This window comes from Lipotes vexillifer, unplaced genomic scaffold (genome assembly GCF_000442215.2).
Source record: "Lipotes vexillifer unplaced genomic scaffold, Lipotes_vexillifer_v1.1 scaffold93, whole genome shotgun sequence".
Lineage (NCBI taxonomy): Eukaryota > Metazoa > Chordata > Mammalia > Artiodactyla > Lipotidae > Lipotes > Lipotes vexillifer.
This window is the reverse complement of record NW_006786452.1, coordinates 285,860-306,586: the sequence shown is the minus strand read 5'-3', so window position 1 is coordinate 306,586 and position 20,727 is coordinate 285,860. Positions and strand designations below refer to the sequence as shown.

The 20,727-nt window shown below is 37.2% G+C and overlaps 1 protein-coding gene across 2 annotated transcripts in view; it reads right to left on the bottom strand.

Moving 5' to 3' along the window:
- Positions 1 to 10,559: 10,559 nt before the first annotated feature.
- MAP3K7CL (MAP3K7 C-terminal like) overlaps positions 10,560 to 20,727 on the bottom strand; it is a 39,109-nt gene continuing 28,941 nt past the window's right edge. For both annotated transcript variants that reach the window (XM_007458806.1, XM_007458805.1), the window contains exon 5: positions 10,560 to 10,740. In XM_007458806.1, coding sequence (XP_007458868.1) covers positions 10,560 to 10,740 — 181 coding nt within the window. The remainder of the gene's footprint in view (positions 10,741 to 20,727) is intronic.

Here is a 20,727-nt window from a genome sequence, read left to right as displayed (position 1 = left end):
TATATGTGTATATATATATATATATATATATATATATATATATATATATACACACACACACACACACACACACACACACACACATGCACACACCCATATATATATACATTATATATATATGTATGTATATATATGTGTGTGTATATATATATACATATATATATATATGTATATATATGCTATTGGCCCTGTTTCTTTGGAGGACCCTAATACAGTATCACGGGAAATAAGGTAATCAGAAGCTACTTTGATTATAATACCCGCCTCTAATTTGCCTTATAAATTTTTCATGATCCAGGTACATCCCTTCTCCCTGGGTAATTAGATCACTCTTTACTACATGTGGGTGATTTGATTCTTATAGGCCATTTTTCCATATTAAATGTCAAGGTCCTTTGAAGAATATTCCTAGTTTATTTGGTAGGAATCGATTCCCTACAAACAGCTCCACAATGTTTGCCATTTGTGTATCCATGACAATAAAGCTGCCTCAGGTACCGCATCATATTAGGGGTGGTCAGAAGACAGGGAAATGTCTGTGAGCTCTGATATTCAGGAATAAAAGGTAAAAAACTAGGTTAAAACCAAGTAATGCTTTCTCATCAGACACTCTTCTGTCCCATACTGTTATACAAAAGTAAAGATTGCAGAAGTAATAGAAGATGCAAGGACATGGGATGAGGGAATGAGGTGAGAGTTTAGTGAGGACTTCAAGGACATCAAAGTGCTAAACGTACAATGCTAAGCAGGGCCAACATCACAGATGTGCCGTCTGCACAGATGCTCAGAAGGGCCCTGCACTGACTTTAGCACTCTACTGTCACCATCTTGAGACTCTTAATAAGTTTTGAAACAAGGGACCCCAAATTTTCATTTTGCACTTGGCCTTGCAAATTACAAAATTGGTCCTGATGCTAAGTAAATCTTCCTTTAAGTTTGGTAACCAGTTATAAGTTAAAAGTAAATGTTTATTCAACTTTCCACCTACTGATTATTCTAATGGTCTTATGTTAGGATCGAAGAATAATAGCAAACCAAACTGAAATCCCATCATCCCATGCTCTTCCCACAGATGGAAAGAACAGCAGGCAAGAAAAGACCTTGAGCAATAGCCATCAGGAACTACGTAACAACCAGTCCTTGTGCAGAGCTTGAGAAGAGATGCAAGTTAATTAGCAGTATTTACAAGAGCTTGGATAACTGCTTCTAAAATCAAGGACTGAACCTCTAATAATGGGATGATATTGACCCCCCCACCAGTGAAATGGCTTCAAAATGCCCAGTCGAGGAACTGAATAAAATAATTTGGCACCATTGTCAAAACCTTGTTTTGCCATCCTTCATTCTTGACAAACTTCCCTTGGTGTAAGAAAAAAAAACTGCCTACAATCTGCAAGTGTATTACTTGCTATACAAAAATGATCACCCTGACTTCCATTTCAGGAATTAAAAGAGACCAAATATCATATTTCCAGGTTTTAGACAACACATTCATATAAACACAAATGTGCATCAGAGCTTTCCATTTGTCAAAGCATTTGTATTTAACATACTCTGGATAGGCATTAAAAGTGAAGGAATTTGTATATGATTAATATCTTCCAAGAACTCTCATATGGTGGGACAGAGGAAGGCACTGCCACCCAATCTGATAAATGGAGAACTTGGCCTGCTGATTTGGCAATACTTCTGACCAGCTACCAAAATAAAAGACTGCACCAACATCACTGCTGACTCACAACTGTCCTGAAGGTTTGTTTCCCTCCTGTGGCAGAATATCCTACTTGTACCCTACATGTTTCACCCCCTATACTTCTCTCCTTCTTCAATGCTAAGTTCCAGGCAATAAGATTGTATTAGTCAGAGTTTGCAGAGAAACAAAACCAATAGACATACATATAGAGAGAAATTTATTAAAAGAAAATGATTCAAGTTATTATGAAGACTGATAAATCACAAATCTGCCATCTGCAAGCTGAAGACCTAGGAAAGCCAATGGTGTAACTCCCATCTGAAGGCCAGCAGGCTTGAGACTCAGAAGGAGCCAATGTTTCTGTTCTACTCTAAAGGCAAGAAAGAACCGATGTCCCAACTCAATGCAGGCAGGCAGGAAGAGTTCTCATAGAAAAGTCAGCCTTTTTGCCCCATTCAGGCCTTCAACTGCTTGAGTGAGGCCCACCAACATTAGGTAGGGCAATCTGCTTTATTCAGTCTTCCAATTTAAATATAAATCTCATGCAAAAGCACTCTCACAGACACACACAGAATGATGTTTGCCCAAATATCTGGGCACCCTGTGGCCCAGTCAAGTTGACACATAAAATGAACCATCTCAGGAAGGTCATTGGAAGCATATTGTGGCAGCTCCCGGGATAATCAGTCCAATCCTAGGCTGCTCCCTTTCTTTGTCTCTTCCTCCTCCAGCTGCCACCATCTTGGACCATGACAACAAGGGGCATACCTAAATAATGGCAGAAAAATTTGGGGTCCTGAAGATTTTATGGAGCAGAAACACCATATCAGCCCAGGACTCTATATCCCCAGTCTTCTACATCAGAGAAGAAAGAAACTTGCACCTCGTTTAATCTGCTGTTATTTGGTGATGTTGGTTTGTGGAGAAGGAGGGGATCTGTGAAAGCTGATGCTAATCCTAACTGATATCTCCCTTTTTCTCCCATTTCACACTACAGGAGAGAATGATGGATTGGGCAACAAATTAGCTAAAATACCTACGACTAGAAAGAGAGAAAACCCTAAGACCTGTGTAGCCCTCAACTCTACAGTGAAGGTAACAAATTTTATACAGCACAGTAAAGCTTTTGTGCAGCCTTTCATGACATTATATCTTTCCAAAAATAACCTTGTGAGACAGAGAAGCCTTATGTTTTAATCCTCATTTTTCTATCTGAAAAACCTAGGATTGTCCTTGTTTAGATGATAATTTGGTTTTGATTCTTCATATTAAGCTAAGCAAAACCATGCAGTATCAAGTGGGCAACAATATCTTATTCAATAGAATTCTATCCCTTTACAAACATTTATGGGGAGCTTTAAAACTTCTTTATAAATGCAAATTAAGTCTAAAAGCAAGATTATAAAAGTGAAATTCTGTTTTAACCTGATGGACACCAAAATGACTTTGCTAAATTTAAACTGCATTTCAATGGAAACCCATTGTCACTGTGGAACCAAAGGATACTGAGCCTGTTGTTTGTTTGCTTGTGATCGTTTGCAGATAAAGCAAGGAAACACTATTATTTGTGTCACAGTGCATGTTAGCATTAAATGCTAGGAGAAATCCTAAAGTTGCAAGAACTCTTTAATTTAGCCCAGAGTTTCTCAAACTTGTGTGACCATGAATCAGTTTTTTGTTTTTATTGTTTTTTTTTTTTTCTGGTTTTGTTTTTTTATAAATACTTTACATTTCAAACACTGGTGTTGCAAGAGCATGTTTTCGGAAGCACTATACCACTTTCTACTTTGAGGGCACTTTCTTCTCACTAAACATACTGCAGGGTAGGACAGGGTTGGAGGGGGCAGGGGACGGAGGATTACGTGGCTGCACTTGTGGAGTTTTCTCCATACCACCCTCCTTAATTAGGATTACCAGTATTAGCCAATAAAAATACAGGATTCTCAGTTAAAACTGAACTTCAGATGAACAGCAAAAAAGAATTTTTTTTTGTATAAGTATGTCCCATGTGACATTTGGGACCTACATATACCAAAAATCTATTCATTATTTACCTGATTTCTGAAATTCAGTTTAACTGGGCACCTTGTATTTTGTCTGACAACCCTACCCCTAATCCATCGCCAGGGAGGAGGTGCTTCTGGTCATCCTGGTTCATATTTCCAGGCATTTAATGGGGCTTCATGACTAGGAAGGAGCACTGGAGTCAAATCACAAGCCTCTGCCCCCAAGTTTGTAAACAGTCTCTCCATGAAGTTCTCTTTTTTTGGCCTCTTTTTGTGCTACGCTTCCTTACAAGGACTCTGAGTAATATCCTGTAAGACTAAGATTTAGGGCAAATGGAGATGCCTTGCCTGAGCCTTAATCCTAAATCTCAAACTCAAACCTAGGTTTGCAGAAAGTCTTGCTTTGGGTGTTTTCGCACCAAAAATAAAGAGGTTCCCTTTTTCTTATTTCTGGACCAGCTAGCTATAGATCAATGCATGCCGCTCAGTAGGCTTAATATAAGCTATTGCAATCCCTACAACTATTATTATTATTAGCACCCTAAATATCTGTATTGACAATATTGCAATGGTTGTGTAACGGTTTGCGGGTGGGGGGTCAGTGTACTCAAATGCCATCAACATTCATCTCTCTCTACTTTAGAGAAAAGGAGAACAGACCACCAAATAGAGATTTGCACACAGACCACAATGACCCCATGGTAAGTCTTGGGTCTTCTTTCTTGCCTGGGATCTGGGAATTGACCACTGTGTTCACCGTGTTAATTTCCAGAAATCATAAAACCCCAAAATTTGATTGACTGACCAGATGTTCTAAGAATACTTAGGGCTGGACACAGTAACAAGTTAATTTTTTTTTAATCTTAAAAAAAGAAAGCACCCCAACTTACCCATAATTGATTTCTTGCTTTTTTTCCCAGCTATTTTAAAATAATCAAATCACCATAGTCTCTATAGCAATCTGGAGATTACAGGGCTTGTGAGTCATATCCTTATTTATAGGAATGATGGGGGAAAGTCAGCACTTGAGCATTTACTCCATTTTTGAGAAGTGAACAGGCAATTAAAAAGCTCAGGGTGGCGGGAAGAAAGCTGTTTAATACATAATTTTACCTTGTCCTACTATTTCTTTATCTTTCCCTTTTCAAGACTCAGACCTGAGAGAACTGCCACTGCCCAGACACGTCCAGTGACAGATACAATATGTCAGTGTAGTGGATGGCAGACACATATTCTTCCTTGTTTGGCTGTTAAAAAACTTGATTCCTCCTTTTTTTCACACTAGCTCAGTCCTTCTGTTCAGAATTTCTTGTCTTAAACTCCTTAGTCCAAAAGAATGAAAAGTTTTTAAAAGAGAAACTCCTTGGGGAAAACTTTGTTTTCCAACTTGTGTGACTCAGACCATCACCTCATGGCCGTTACTCTAGCCTCCATAATCTACTCTCATAAAAGCCTCTTCTTTTATCTCCCTTCCCCAGAGCTGTCTGAGAAATGTGCAAATAGGAGGACTGATTAGGAACATTTTCAAAGTTTCAGGGAGCAAATTGAAATCGATATGATTTTAACACTAGAGCTTAAAACCCCCCTGAGTATATAAGACACTTTTCTTTCAGGGAGCATTTTTTCTAACTATGGGAAATAATATATTCCCTGTTAATTAAAACATAGAAGGTTAGAACTGGAAGGGTGTTCAAAGAATCTAAAGGTTAAGGCTATCAGCTTTGTGGGTGATTTCATCTCTGCCTTGTGGACATTTCACATGTGTGACGTGATCTGCACATCCATCTTTGATTATTACCATTCTTTAAAAATAACATGGACAGGTGGAAAATATTGTCTCAAAAGTTCTAACTGCTTAAGAACACTCTCTTACGAGCTGTGAGTTTGGCAAGTTTGAGACATGAAATAAACATTAAAAAACAGATCATAGAAATCTTCATTAAAAGGCAGGATTATTAGTGTCACTCAATTAAATATGTTAATGGTGATAGTGGAGGTAAATTCTGTCTTCTATTCTAAGCCAGGCCACATGATACAATTAGGGGTTTACCTTCTCTCTAAGGAGAAAAATAGTCACTAAAATGACTTCTCAAGTAAAATGTATATAATAACCCTATACAAATAACCCTATCAACTGTATAGCTAGCTAAATCTGTATAGTATAAATAACGTCATACAGTATAGCACTCTAAGCAACTTAAAATGAAGTAACTTAACAAAGAAAACCCTTGAAACATGTTACCCTAGAAGATAATGTGTTAACATGTTGTCCCTGTACTTGAAAGTCTTCAGTGGCTTCCTATTGTTTTTAGGATTAAGGCCAAAATTCTTAATGTGATCTTCAAGGTCCTGCCTTATCCTGCGACCTCATCTTGTACCACACTCTCCATACCTCTTCATGCTCAGCCACATGGGCCTCCCTCCAAGTCTTTGAACATGCCCCAGGGCCTTTGCATATGTTTTATTCTGTCTAGACACCTTCCTCCTCCTGACTTCTTTGCCTCTTTAGCTCTTACTCATCCATCAGATCTCAGCTCAGTAGTCACCACCTTGAGGAAGTCATCCCAGACTCTAAATCTCAGTTAGATTTTCTTTTGTATATGAACTCATAGACTATATTTCTTTTCTGTTTGGCACTTACCTCATTTATTTGTTGTATTTTTTTATCTATTGCCGCATAACAAATCACCCCAAAATTTAGTGGCTTAAAACAGCATTTATTATCTCAATGTTCCTGAGACTCAGAAACAGGAGCAGCTTGGTGGGTGGCTTTGGTTCAGAGTCTCTCATGAGGCTGCAGCCATTTGCAGCCTCACCTGGGGTTGGAGGACTTGCTTTGCAGTTCACTCGTGTGGCCTCAGGTGCTTACCACGTAGGCCTCTCCGTAGGCCTGCTGGAGCCTCTTAAGAACACGGCAGCCAGCTCATCCAGAGCAAGTGATCCAAGAGAGAATGGAGGAGAAGGAAGCTCTGTCTTTATGACCTGGGCGTGGAAGCCACATACTGCCACTTCTGCTTTATTCTGTTTGTCACAAACAGGTTAAGTCCACCCACCCCACACTAAAGGGGAGGAGAAATAAGCTCTACCTTTTGAGGGGATTTTTGGATATATTTAAAACTACCCCAGGTAGGTAGTTAAGTAAATGTTTACCTTCCCTACTAGACTAAGGATTCCTTGACTACTGGACCCACATGCCTGTTGTGCACTGTTGTGTCCCTGACACCTTCCAGAATGCCTGGCAAAGTACAAGCATTCAGAGAAAAGAAAGAAAGAAAGAAAAAGAAAAAGAAAGAAAGAAAGAAAGAAAGAAAGAAAGGAAGAAAGGAAGGAAGGAAGGAAGGAAGGAAGAAAGAAAGAAAGGAAAGGAAAAGAAAGAAAGAAAGAAAGAAAAGAAAGGAGGGAGGGAGGGAAAGAAGGAAGAAGGAAAGAAGGAAGGAAAGGCAGAGTGAGGGAAGGAAGGGAGGCAGGGAGGGAAGGTAAAAAGTCAATTTGCATTTGAATCCCAGCCCTGCGAAACACTACAAATTATGTAACCTTACTTTCTGGCTTTGGGGAATGGGGATAATTATAGCTACCTCTCAGGCTGTTCTGAGAATTAAATAATACAGCCTATATGATGAACCTGGATTTTTCTGGCACAGAAAGGGCTCATTAAACATTACTTTTATTCATCTTTTTGCTTCAATGACACCTGCCATCCATCCCAAGGCACGTGGATTCTCCTTCTCATTTTGTCTCTCCCAACCCTACTAGTCTGTTCCTCCAATCCAGCTGCTGCCACTCTCCCTTGTTGCACACTCCTTCCTATTAGCCTGACAATTTCTGGTATCCATCCATCCTGTACACCGCAACCCTATTCATTGTCTTCAAGACCAGCCCTGACCATTCACTCCTCTTTTCAAAATGTTTATTTTGTCCAAACTCTCCCACAACCAGGGCCCAGTGGAACTTCTCAACTTAATTTGTCACTATCCCCCTACATATACCCTCTGGGAAGACTATCTACTGCCTCCCAAAGTGTGGAACACTGGGATTGTGTCATTCATTTTTTCTGTTATTCTGCCTTGCACTTGGTAAGTAAATAGTAAATGTCTGTTGAATTGAATTTGAATTCCAGATCCCTCTTAGTCCCTTGTTTGTACTGAGTTAATGATACATCCAAGCCCAGGTACCAGAATGACATCAAGATACCAATATCAATGAGTAGAGACTGGGCTTTTAGTCACCTGTAACCACATTCTTTTATGTCTATACAAACTAAATGGCCCACAAATAGCAAATTCTTTAGCAGAGCAGTTACACAGTATAATGTGGGTTACATTTTTCTTAAATTCTAGCTCTAAAGCAAGCACTTCATCTTAATACTAATAGAACCTCTGTGCTCATTTTTAATGCTCTATAAATTTTTTATTATTGCTAATAGCAAGAACATTGTAAATATATTTGAAGATATAAAATTCTTAAATGATTCTGTGTTATACAGATGATAGGCAGCGGTAAATAAGATTGGAGGAAATTTGTCAAATGAATGAAAAGATGAAACTGACAATATAAGAAATTTTGCCTTTAGGTTTCTCTGACAATGCTACAAAAGTAGATGTTTTTATATTTTTAATGAATAAAAGTCTGCTTAAAACTCACACTCCTATGTTGAATCACTATGCTGTACACCTGAAACTAATATGATACTGTAAATCAGCTATACTTCAATTAAAAAATATTAAAACACACACACACCTGTAGAAATGCTTACTTTTGAGTCATGAATAGATATCTTTTGGAAACAGCAAAATTCCAGGCTGAGACTAGAACAGATATGAAAATTATTTACTCAGTGTCTCCTTAACATAATAACAGTGTGTTCAAATATTTTGACCTTGTAAAATTATTTTCATTCTAGTAGAGCAGAGAGATTTTGGAACTATATTTCCATGCCCTCCCCTCCCATTTTCTATAAGGTGCCATGACTGCTTGAATTCTGTAAATATGTGTAACCCTCTTCGGATGGGCAGTGATCGACAACTAATGGTTGTATTTAATGCTAGGTAACTTACCCTTCATCCTTCCATTCCATTGACCTTAGATTTATATAAATTTAGTCAACAAGTCCTCCTTTATATTAGTATATATAAGCCTTGGGGTTCTTTTAAAAAGAAGGCTCTACCAGGATAATAGGGACTTTCACCTTTAGTTAAATGTTAAAGCAGCTGAAAGGTGAATAGGCTCACATAACATTCAAACGTTGAGAGCTATCGAAAAGCTTCATGTTACAAATGAGGAGACTGAGGTTAAGGATGCTAAGGACCTTATGGAAACACACCATATGACAAGAAACCCATGGCCCTGCATCATGTTTCCGCTTGGCATTGGCCCAGCTGCCCAGTGATTAGTCTAACCCAAGGTGCATCAACCTCTGTGCCATTGGCATATTGGGCCAAACAATTCTTCTTTGTTGTGATGCTGTCCTGTGTATTGCAGGATGTCTAGAAGCATCCCCAGCCTCTACTCTCCAGATGCCAGTAGCACCCACTCCCTCATCCTTGTCATGACAACAAGAATATCTCTAGACTTTGCCAAATGTCCTTGAGGGTAAAATCACCCCCAGTTGATAACAACCAGTCTATCCCAGGCCATCTTATTGCTTTAGTCAGCTATTCTCTTTTTATGTTTTCTGGGCAAATACTTTAAGACACTAATGACCATATTCAGTATAGAGCTCTGAGTTATTTATATGAGAAACCACAGTCTTACAAGAAAAGGGACATCACCGCTTTTTTGGCACTTCCAAATACAACTAAAAGCAAATTCTGACTAGGGTTAACCCATCCCAACTTTTAGCACAAATTGAGATTAAGAAAGAGACAAAATATAGACTGAGAGTTTTGATCTATGTTTAATGAAAAAGAAGTTACAGGAATAGAAATGGACATAAAACAAAGAGATCAATTTGGTAAAATATGGTGATAGATAGAACAAGGGAAAAATCATTTTAATCTTAAATTTACTCATATATTCTTATTAGTTATCATTGATCCAAAACATCTCCTTAAATCCAAAACAGAGTAATAGTTAGAATTTTACTGTTCAAATTACTGGGCTGTTTTCATGGGAACTCATCAAAGTAATGTCCAAACAATACTTTTCCATTTCTCCCAGAACACACACAAGCAAAGGCAGAGATGTTTACCACAAGGTAACGTGGCATGGAGAAAATGCAGCCTTATCAGCTTTTTATTACAACAGCAAGTTAGCACTGGCAAATGTGCTTCTGGCACAAACATGCTTTCCGCTAATATTTTCATGAGAAAGCTTTTATGATATGCAACCATTTATTCTTAGTACAATCAATCATTGAGGGATTAAACCTAACTCTGGTGAACATAAATCTATTTGGAGAAGTTTCTGACAGTTCAGATTAGAGCACCGTAGAAATATTAAAGATGTGAAATTTAAAAATACACAGATATGAAACTTCAGTGAGCATCTTACTAGTTTGTTTCATGGCTGAATTCTGTTCATGATTCTTAGTAGAATCAGTCAATGTTCTATTTCTATCATTTTCTACCCAGATCTACAGTATGATCGTATCTCGCTAAATAAGAAAAAAACATATCTTTGGAAACGAATTATGATCTCTGAAAACATCTGGTAATAGGTTTGTTTTAATTACCTTATTTAAAATAAAATAGCCCTTCTCTCAAACTATATCAGGCAAGCATTAAACTCGTTAGTATAGACGTCGGCCATGTGGGTAATAAGGAGAAGCAATAGATTTTACTCACTATCCCTTTAAAATAAAAATCTTTTGGCCAGTGCATAGCAGCCACCAACCTCTTATGCTCACATTGAATAATTTCAAGTTAGGATGAGCCCTGTCTCTTCTGATACTGTATTCTAAGTTTCTCCAGTTGTTCTATACATTGGGACTGGGCCAGCTTCAATGTCCGATTCTCCTCTGTCAGTGCCTCAAATTCCCGAGCCAGCTGAGCGGCATCCAGCTTCTCCTTTTCTGCCTGATCCAGCTTGGCAATGAGCTCCTTTCTGAAGATTCAGGGGGGCAAGTGAGGAAGAAGCATAAAACGTAATGCAGACAAATTAAATTATACAGCAACCGCATAATGGAAGTCAAATATGTCATTCTACTCTTCTAAATTTTACCCATCTCTGCTTGCCTTCAATGAACTACTTTTATTTTTCCAACTTCACAAATGTTAGATGCCTTTATTTTATTCCAGCACCTCATCTACATATATCCAAAATATTAAACATATACCAGCGCAGATATAGAGAACAAATGTATGGATACCAAGGGGGAAGGGGGGGAATCGGATGAATAGGGAGATGGGGATTGACATATATCCACTATTGATACTATGTAGAAAATAGGTAACTAATGAGAACATACTATACAGCACAGCGAACTCTACTCAGTGCTCTGTGGTGACCTAAATGGGGAGGAAATCCAAAAAAGAGGAGATATAAATACACATAAAGCTGATTCACTTTGCTGTACAGTGGAAATTAACACAGCATTGTAAGGCAAATACACTCCAATTAAAAATAAATAAATAAATAGAAATAAAATAAAATAAACATTTACCAGAAAAAGCTCAATAAGTCCTTTGACAGTCAAAAGAGGTGATCTTTTAAAGAGTACAACAAATTATAAAAATTATGACTATTTTGTAGGAAAAAAACAGAAAAATTTGTTTATAATTTAAGATGCTATTGTCTTACGGGTAGGTGAATCATAGTTTGTCCCTTACCTAAGTTTTGTCCTTCAAATTCAGTTATTATCTTCTTCTGTTTTCTATTTCTGAGTTTAACAAATCTTTACTAGGCAAAGTAACAAATCTTTATGAAGAAATTCCAGTTGCCTCCTGCAGATATTATTTTCCATGTCTCTCCCTAGCCCTTATATATATCTTGTTGCCCTAACTAACAAAGCAATATATCTACGTTTGGTGCTGGCCTGACTCCTGAATTTAGGAAGCAAGCTAAGGTTATTGGAGGGAACTTATAGTGATAACGCCTAAAACAATAAATATTTGTAAATAATTCATTGATGTAAATACACATAATAAGGAACTAAAGATTTGCAGTCTATATTTAGATTTAATAAACATGACAACGCAAAACAGGTCCACTCCCCTTATATGTGTCAGTTAATCCTAAACTAGACTTAACTGAATTTTCCTTTGCCTCAACGTAAGGGTATGTCATATTTCTTTCTCCTCTGTATGCAAAAGTGCAGAGACCTGGAAGACCACTTGAACCAAGTGATTAAATTTGACATCATTAGTAATGAGACCAATAGATGTCCCATGCATCACAAAAGACACAGCACCTTTTCTGTGGTATTCCTGCCAAAAAATGCACACATCAGACAACCTCAAATTGAGGGAAATGTTACAAAAGCATTTGAAGCCTGTATGCTTCAAAATGTTAAAACTGCTTCATATTTAGAAAAACTAAAGACAAATGTCAATGAAATGCAATGTGCAATTCTGGATTGGAAAAAAAAAAGCTGTGAAGGACATTATTGGGAAAGTGATGCAATTTAAATATGGCCTGTGAATTAGATAATACTACTATATCAATGCTAAATTTCTTAATTTTAATTATTGTATTGATGTCAAGTGAGAGAATGTCCTTATTCTTAGAAAATACTCACTGAAGTATTTAGGGCAATGGAGCATGAGATATATATATATATATATATATATATATACACACATATATATATAATTGTATATGTGCATGTGATATAGATAGATGGATAGATACCCCATCTCTCTAAGAGAGAAAGAGAGAGAGAGCCCCAGTAACATGTAGTTTTGGGAGAGGAAGAATAAAGCCCAACTGGGGAAATTCTTAATAATTAATGAATGCAGTAAAGGAAGTATGGGGGTTCTTTTTACCATTTTTGTAACTTTTCTGTAAATTTGAAACTATCACACAGTTGCCCCAGGAAAAGGATAAAAAGCAAATCAGAATAGAAGTTCTAGTATTTTCTTCCTGCATTCAACAGACTGCTTTGTGTACCCAATTTGGTGACCACTGAGCAAAACCAGGCACTGGAAAGAAAGTGCCCAACAGGGACAAAGGGAAGATAATCTGGAACATTCATATGCATATACACAAGGTTCCTTTGGGCTCTTATTGATCTTTGAATCTTCCATAGTATTTGGAATATAAAGGCTCCCAGAGATAAATTAGAAGTTTGGGATTAACATATACACACTACCATATATAAAATAGATAAACAACAAGGACCTACTGTATGGCACAGGGAAATATACTCAATATCTTGTAACAACCTATAATGGAAAAGAATCTGAAAAAGAATTTATATATATATATTTGTATAAAACTGGATCACTTTGCCATACACCTGAAACTAACACAACCTTGTAAATTAACTATACTTCAATTTTTTTAAATGGTTTAAAGAAAGAATATAGGGAATTCCCTGGTGGTCCAGTGGTTAGGACTCCACTCTTCCACTGCAGGGGGCATGGGTTTGATCCCAGGTCAGGTTCAGTGCGGCCAAAGGGGGGGAAAAAAAAGAATATAAAGTCTCCCAATAAATACTTATTGAATAAATATAATTGAAGAGTAAGGTACCTCAGAGACAACGTATATTTTAAAGATGAGGAAACAGAAACTCAAAGTGCTTAATATAATTGGAAAAAAGTCACACACCTGATAAGAAACAGCCATGAATCGAACCTATCCTTCTGATTAAATGCTTAAGGTTCCTTGCCTCTAAACATAGTTTAAGCAATAAATGTCAATAATTAAATATTAGTAAAGTTTCTTATGTAACTATCTTAAAGAAATTGATTAGTAAAATTTATGTAAGTAAAAGGAGACATGCCTCTAAACCCCTCACCCATCAGATCATCTACTCCTGTTCTTTTCTTCCTTTCAAATTAACTGTGTCACACAAATAATGGCTACTGTCCAGGCTCCATATCTGACCTCATTTAAAATTCCTGAGGATACCTGTTATTAGTTTTGACTAGCAGGGAAAATAAATCACAGATTTTACAACTAAGAGGAATGGTCATGATTGTCTAATCCAATTTTCTTGCATTGGAGAAAGTCAATAATAATTTCTTCCTTACTGGAATCAAGAAGACTCAACTGATAGGTTTCTAAATTAATTTCATGTATTTGATAAGCAGTTACACATCTACTTAATGAATACTGTCAAAACGTCTGTTGCCTCCTGTCCAAAGCCTATTTATATAGACAAATTGATGCTCATTCATTAGCAATTCATAATTAAACCCCAGCACATCAACCTACAAAGATAATCTTATAAATAGATGATCTGGGGAGCAAGTCAATATGTACAATTGGTTAGAATGTGGTCCTGCCTTTGATTTCTTGTTTATCATTTCCCTTCAGCGTAATGTGATAAAGGTGTAGAAGACCATCATTACAGGAATCTTATTTATACCATAGTTTTCCAGATGATGTACCTCAACAGTGAAAAGGTCATAACCTTGGGTCCGCCATAGATCATTGGCTGGCCCCATCCTAAGCCACATGTCTGGAAAAGTTTTTATTTGCTAAAACAAATGGGGGAAGGGGAAATCCAAGTGAGTTGGTAAAGAGAACTTTAAAACTTTCTGCAAACTAATCTCAAAATTAAGGAGATTCTTTATGTTGTAGGAGGTTGGGAAATGGTTTCATCATTAGTACAAGTATTTCTCTGTTTCTGGAAAGACCAGAACTCTTTCTAAGTTAACTAAAGACTTTTATTTGGAAAAGACAAAATCCTAGGCAGTTTAGTCCCCAGGAGCTAAAGCCTTTTGAATAATAATGTAACAAAGGGTCTTCCCTGGTGGCGCAGTGGTTAAAAATCCACCTGCTAATGTAGGGGACATGAGCTCGAGCCCTGGTCCAGGAAGATCCCACATGCCACAGAGCAACCAAGCCCGTACGCCACAACTACTGAGCCTGTGCTCTAGAGCCACGAGCCACTACTACTGAAGCCCACGCACCTACAGCCCGTGCTCCTCAACAAGAGAAGCCACCGCAATGAGAAGCCCGCGCACCACAATGAAGAGTAGCCCCCATTCGCCACAACTAGAGAACACCTGCATGCAGCAATGAAGACCCAATGCAGCCAAAAATAAATAAAATTAAATTAATTAATTTAAAAAAATAATAGTGTAATAAAATACTGTCTTCATCATAGGGAGAATTTTAGCTTAAATTGTGATTTAGACTGTATTATTAGTGGTTCTTGAAAGATGTGTGTTCTAGCACCAACATTTATACACAGGAGAGGAGTAGATGCTTCAAGATGACAAAAAGGATGTGAAAGTTCACCTTCATCTTATGCAGGTGGAGGAACAATAAACGGTATTGAAATGGAATTTCCAAAACACAGTCTAGACTTTGGTATTGAAGCCCTACAAATGAATGATGCAGGAAGAATAAATTTACCATATCTTCTGGGAGCCAAAGGGCAACACCTTACCTTTGCATGAAGAAGTAAGATTTGCTCTAGAGTTTCTCAGCCTTGGCACAATTGATCTTTTGGGCCAACTCTTTGTTGTTGGTGGCTGTCCCAGACATTGGCATTATAGAAGGTTTAGCAGTATCCTTGGCCTCTACTCCCTAGATGTCAGTAGCACCTCCCCTCACCCCACATCATCACAACCAAAAATGTCTCTAGACATCGCCAATGTCTTAGGGGTAGGAGGCTGAGGAATCAGCCTAGTTAAAAACCCCTACTCTATAGGAAATGGAGATTTCCACTATCAATCACCTGAAAAAGAGTTAAATTCTGGGTTAGGAATAAGGGGAAAGGCAAAATGTTTTCCTCATTCTGTTTTTTGTTTGTTTCCTTATTTTAATTAATTAAGTAATTTTATTAAAGTATAGTTGCTGTACAATATTATATGTTACAGGTGTACAATACAGTGATTCACAAATTTTAAAGGTTATACTCCGTTTATAGTTATTATAAAATATTGGCTATATTCCCTGTGTTGTACAATATATCCTTGTAGCTTATTTTATACCTAATAGTTTGTAGCTCTTACGTGCCTACCTCTGTACTGCCCCTCCCCTTTCCCACTCCTCACTAGTAACCACTAGTTTATTCTCTATATCTGCTACTCTGCTTCTTTTTTGTTATATTCTCTCGTTTGTTGTATTTTTTAAATTTCACATATAAGTGATATCATCAGTATTTGTCTTTCTCTTAGACATAGACTTAAAATAACTATGATTAATATATTCAAGAAATAGAAGAACAGATGATATATTTCAATAGAAGACTGGAGTCTACCAAAAATATCAACAGAATACATTAATGGAAAAATTAGATGAATTCCAAGTAAAATCTAGAGTTTGTTAATAGTAATATATCAATGTCAGTTTCTTAGTTTTGACAAATGTACCATGGTAATATAACATGCTAACGACTGGGGAAACTGGCTGAGGGAAAAATGTTTCCTCATTCTGCTCCCCTAAAGATTGGAGTTTCTTTCCTTAGCAAGGGAGACAAAATTAAAGGCACTCTCACTGAAGAGAGGTAAATATTCTGTCCCTTTTAATGTGGTTCCAGGCAGAGAGGATTAGGTGGAGAGATACCTGGGAATGAGATTCCAGTTAAAAGACTGGACTGCCTATAATTAGGTATAAAAGGCCCAAATCATTATGACTGGGGCATAAGTGGAAAGTGTAATCTCACAGTCTAATGAAATCTCGTATATTGGGATTTCACATAAAACTAAATCCTGAAACAAAAGAATCCCCTTGTCCACACGGGGAGGGGGAAGGGTAAGCTGGGATGAAGTGAGAGTGGCATGGACATATATACACTACCTAATATAAAATAGATAGTCAGTGGGAAGCAGCCGGATAGCACAGGCAGATCAGCTCGGTGCTTTGTGACCACCTAGAGGGGTGGGATAGGGAGGGTGGGAGGGAGATGTAAGAGGGAGGAGATATGGGGATATATGGTATAGTATAGCTGATTCACTTTGTTATAAAGCAGAAACTAACACACCATTGTAAAGCAATTATACTCCAATAAAGATGTTAAAAAAAAAAAAAAAAGAATCCCCTTGTCCACACCTCTGCCTCTGAGTGAAGAGCCAAGACAGTTCTTTGGTCCTTCTACTCATTCACTTGACAAGTATTTGTTGAAATCCTATTGCAAACCAAGCCCTGTCCTCAATTCTCGATAGACTAAGTTAGTCTCGGGGAGTGTATCTCCACTGTTGGAAAATGAACTCAAAACCTATAAATTATACAAAAGGCATCTTATCCATATTAGACAGCTTAGGAAAGAGGATAGAACTTTCCACACATTACTACATACCCTGCAAACACTTGCGGAGAAATACCTCAATTTATTGTTTCTTTATGACAGTGCAAACCTGCTTTCTGAGGGCTGTGTAAAGATTTAAGAAAAATGTGCCTGGAATAAAAGAAGTGAGGTTTGGTTTTCAATGTTTTCTAACTGTGGTATCGTTTTGCAAAGAAAATTGTACCCTGAAGTGAAGCAAATAAAACACATAAAATTGAACTTCCCCTGTTTCGCCCTTGTACAGTACCCCGCCCCCCATCACCCTCACCATCCCCAATCTCTGAGAGGTTTCCTAGAACCCAGTTTAAAAGCCTCTGCCTTCAGGAATTCCCATAAAGAAATAAGTGTTTCTGATTAATAATAAAAACCTCTTGTTGTTGGAAATTTCAGGATAAAGTAAATACCATGACTAAAAACAAATCAGAATAGGGCTATTTCTAGACTATGCCTTTACAAATTACTTATGCTCCCTTTTCCCCCATCCTGATATGTTCCCCTCAATGAGATGTTGTTCCCTCAATCATCATTTTATATATCCTAAAAAAGGCATGAAAATACAGGTCTTATACTGATTGTGGTACTCTCATATGAAAACAGTTTTCTAATGTTCTGCAACTAAAATTATATACAACATTTTTTAACTCAATAATAAAAAGACAAATAAGTCAATTTAAAAATGGGCAAAGGATCTGAATGGACATTTCTCTAAGAAGTCATAGAAATGCCAAAAAGCACATGAAAAGGTGTTCAACATTTTTAGCTATCAGGGAAGTGGAAATGAAAACCACAAAGAAACATCATTTTACACCCACTAGCATAGCTATAATCAAAAAGACATAATAGGTGTTGGCAAAATGTGGAGAAATTGGAAGCTTCATACATTTCTGATGGGAATATAAAACGGTGCAGCCACTTTAGGAACAGTCTGGCAGCTCCTCAGAAGGTTACACATTGGGTTATCATATGACTCAGTAATTCTACTCTTAGGTACACACCCAAGTGAAGTGAAAAGATACATCCACACAAACACTTATACATAAATGTTTGTAGCAGCATTATTCATAATAGCCAAAAGTACAGACAACCCAAATGTCCATCAACTGACAAATGGATAAATAAAATGTGATATAACCACATAACAGAACATTATTTGACAATAAAAAGGAATGAAGTACAGTCATACCTCATTTTATTGCACTTTGCTTTATTGTGCTGCACAGATATTGTGCTTTTTTACAAATTGAAGGTTTTTGGCAACCCTGCATTGAGCAAGTCTATTGGCACCATTTTTCCAACAGCATTTGCTCATTTCATGTCTCTGGGTCACATTTTAGTAAAATTCTTGCAATATTTCAAACTTCTTCATTATTATTATATTTGTAATGGTGATCTGTGATCAGTGATCTTTGATGTTATTATTGGAAAAAGATCACGATTCACTGAAGGCTCAAATGATGATTAGCATTTTTTAGTAATAAAGTGGTTTTTAATTAAAGTATGTATGGTTTTTTTTAGACATAATGCTATTGCACACTTAATAGATTACAGTATAGTGTAAACATAACTTTTGTATTCACTGGGAAACCAAAAAATTTGTGTGACTCTCTGTTGTAATACTCGCTTTATTGTAGTGGTCTGGAACTGAACCTGCAGTACCTCTGAGGTCTGCCTGCACTGATGCATGCCACCGCAAGGATGAACCCGGAAAATATTATGCTAAATGAAAGAAGCCAGTCACAAAAGACCACATGATTCCATGATTCCATTTATCTCAAATAACCAGAATAGGCAAATACATAGAGACAGAAAGTAGACTAGTGGTTGCTAGTGGCAGGCGGGAGGGAATGGGGAGTGACCACTCAGGGGTACAAGGCTTGTTTCTGGGGCAATGAAAATGTTCTAAAATCGTGATGGTGGTTTCACAGCTCTGTGAGTCTACTGAAAACCACTGAATTATTTCTTTTAAGTTATATAACATTTTTCAACCTGACTTTTCTAAGATTTTATCTTTTTCTGACAGTCTAAGTCAATCTTTTAAACACCGGAGCACTCACACAATTTTTCATATATAGAGCAGAAGAGTGGTCTCTCCTCTGAACAAGATAAAACACAAAGCAAGTTTTACTAATTGTAAATCTATTTGTAGAACTAATTATAGTTTAACTATATATTTTTTAAACTGCCAAACAATTCAGTGATAAATATCAAATGCCATAAAATATCTGTATCTCACTTCCATGAGTTTCCATTACATACACAAAACCTATATGTGTTCTATAAAAATGCTTATAATAGTTATTGAAAAAAGTATGTATACATTTTATGTTACTATATAAGCAATTATATAAAAATGCCTATTCACATCCAAAAGGCCTAGAAAAAATAGGCAAAAATGATAGTAGGAGTCCTGTAAAGATGTCAGAATTCTTGGTAAATTTTTAAAGCTTTCAATAAAATTGTCATTTTTTTCAGTTGAGAAGAGAAAAATTTCCAATGAAAGTAAGAACAAGCTTTGTGTATATCACTGGTCAATAAGCCAGAAGCTATTCTTTAAATTAAATTCATCCCATGCTGAATTTCTAATCCCAGAAAATGTTTGACTCTCTTTATCCACCCAACAGACATGATTTAAAACAATAGTTATAATCGACCCTTCTCCTCTCCCCTCTGCGAAGTCTCCCAAACTAGGTCCAGGGAGACCCCCTCTGGAGATGAGAGAGAAGTTCAGCTTAACTTGTGCCCACATGGCTCCAATATTCAAAAACTCTCTTTTAAAATATCTGATTTAGTGACTCTCTGTGTGTCTAGCGTATGCTAGCCAATCACTGGAAGCAACATAATAAGCCACACTTTATTAAATGATGGGGAAGAAATTCTCATCCAAATCATCAAAAAAAATGGAGAGTGAATTTACTTGGGTTAAATCTATTTGGCCCAATTTATCTTGCTTGAACACAAAGACTGTTCATGAAAATACCTGTTGTAAAATGAATTTCTGCTTCAGTAAAGTGTTAATGAAAACACGGATCACCCATAACCCTTGGAGGACCAAGTTCATTTATTTATAGATATAAAATATAACCCTACTTTGAATTTTAACAATTTATCTTAGCAATTCTTTATTGCTGAGATTGACTCCATATTTTAAATACAGACCATACAAATTACAAATGTAAAAAATGCATACATGGAGGATATAACAGTTTCCTATCATCAGCTACTGTAAATCACCCCTATTCGTATTTTACCCTACGTGCAGCTCCCTATTCAGTGATTAGGATCCAAAGAGATGTTAAAGGTTATCCAGGTCTGCAGAGAACTGCAGAGAACAGAAAGGACAGAAACTTCAGTGGATAACTATTGATAACACTAGCCCACAAAAAGTGCCCAAAGAATCATCCCAGTGAATTTTCCTTCACCCAGGCAAAGCATTGATCACTGTGGGATGATTGGGCTAGGGATACAGGCTAAGCTCTTTTCAAGGATAGCATTTGGACAGGTGAAGAGGAAGGAGGGAGACTCTATACTGAGAGCCTGGTGTGAGCAAGGGCACGGAGGTGGAAAAAGTGAATAGGTCAACGTAGCTGAAGACGAAGGGTGATCTAGAACATTCTGCAGAGGTACTGAGGCCCGAGGTAGATCTTTCAATCCAGGCCAAGCACTGGGTGCCCTTCTCTAGCAATAGGAAA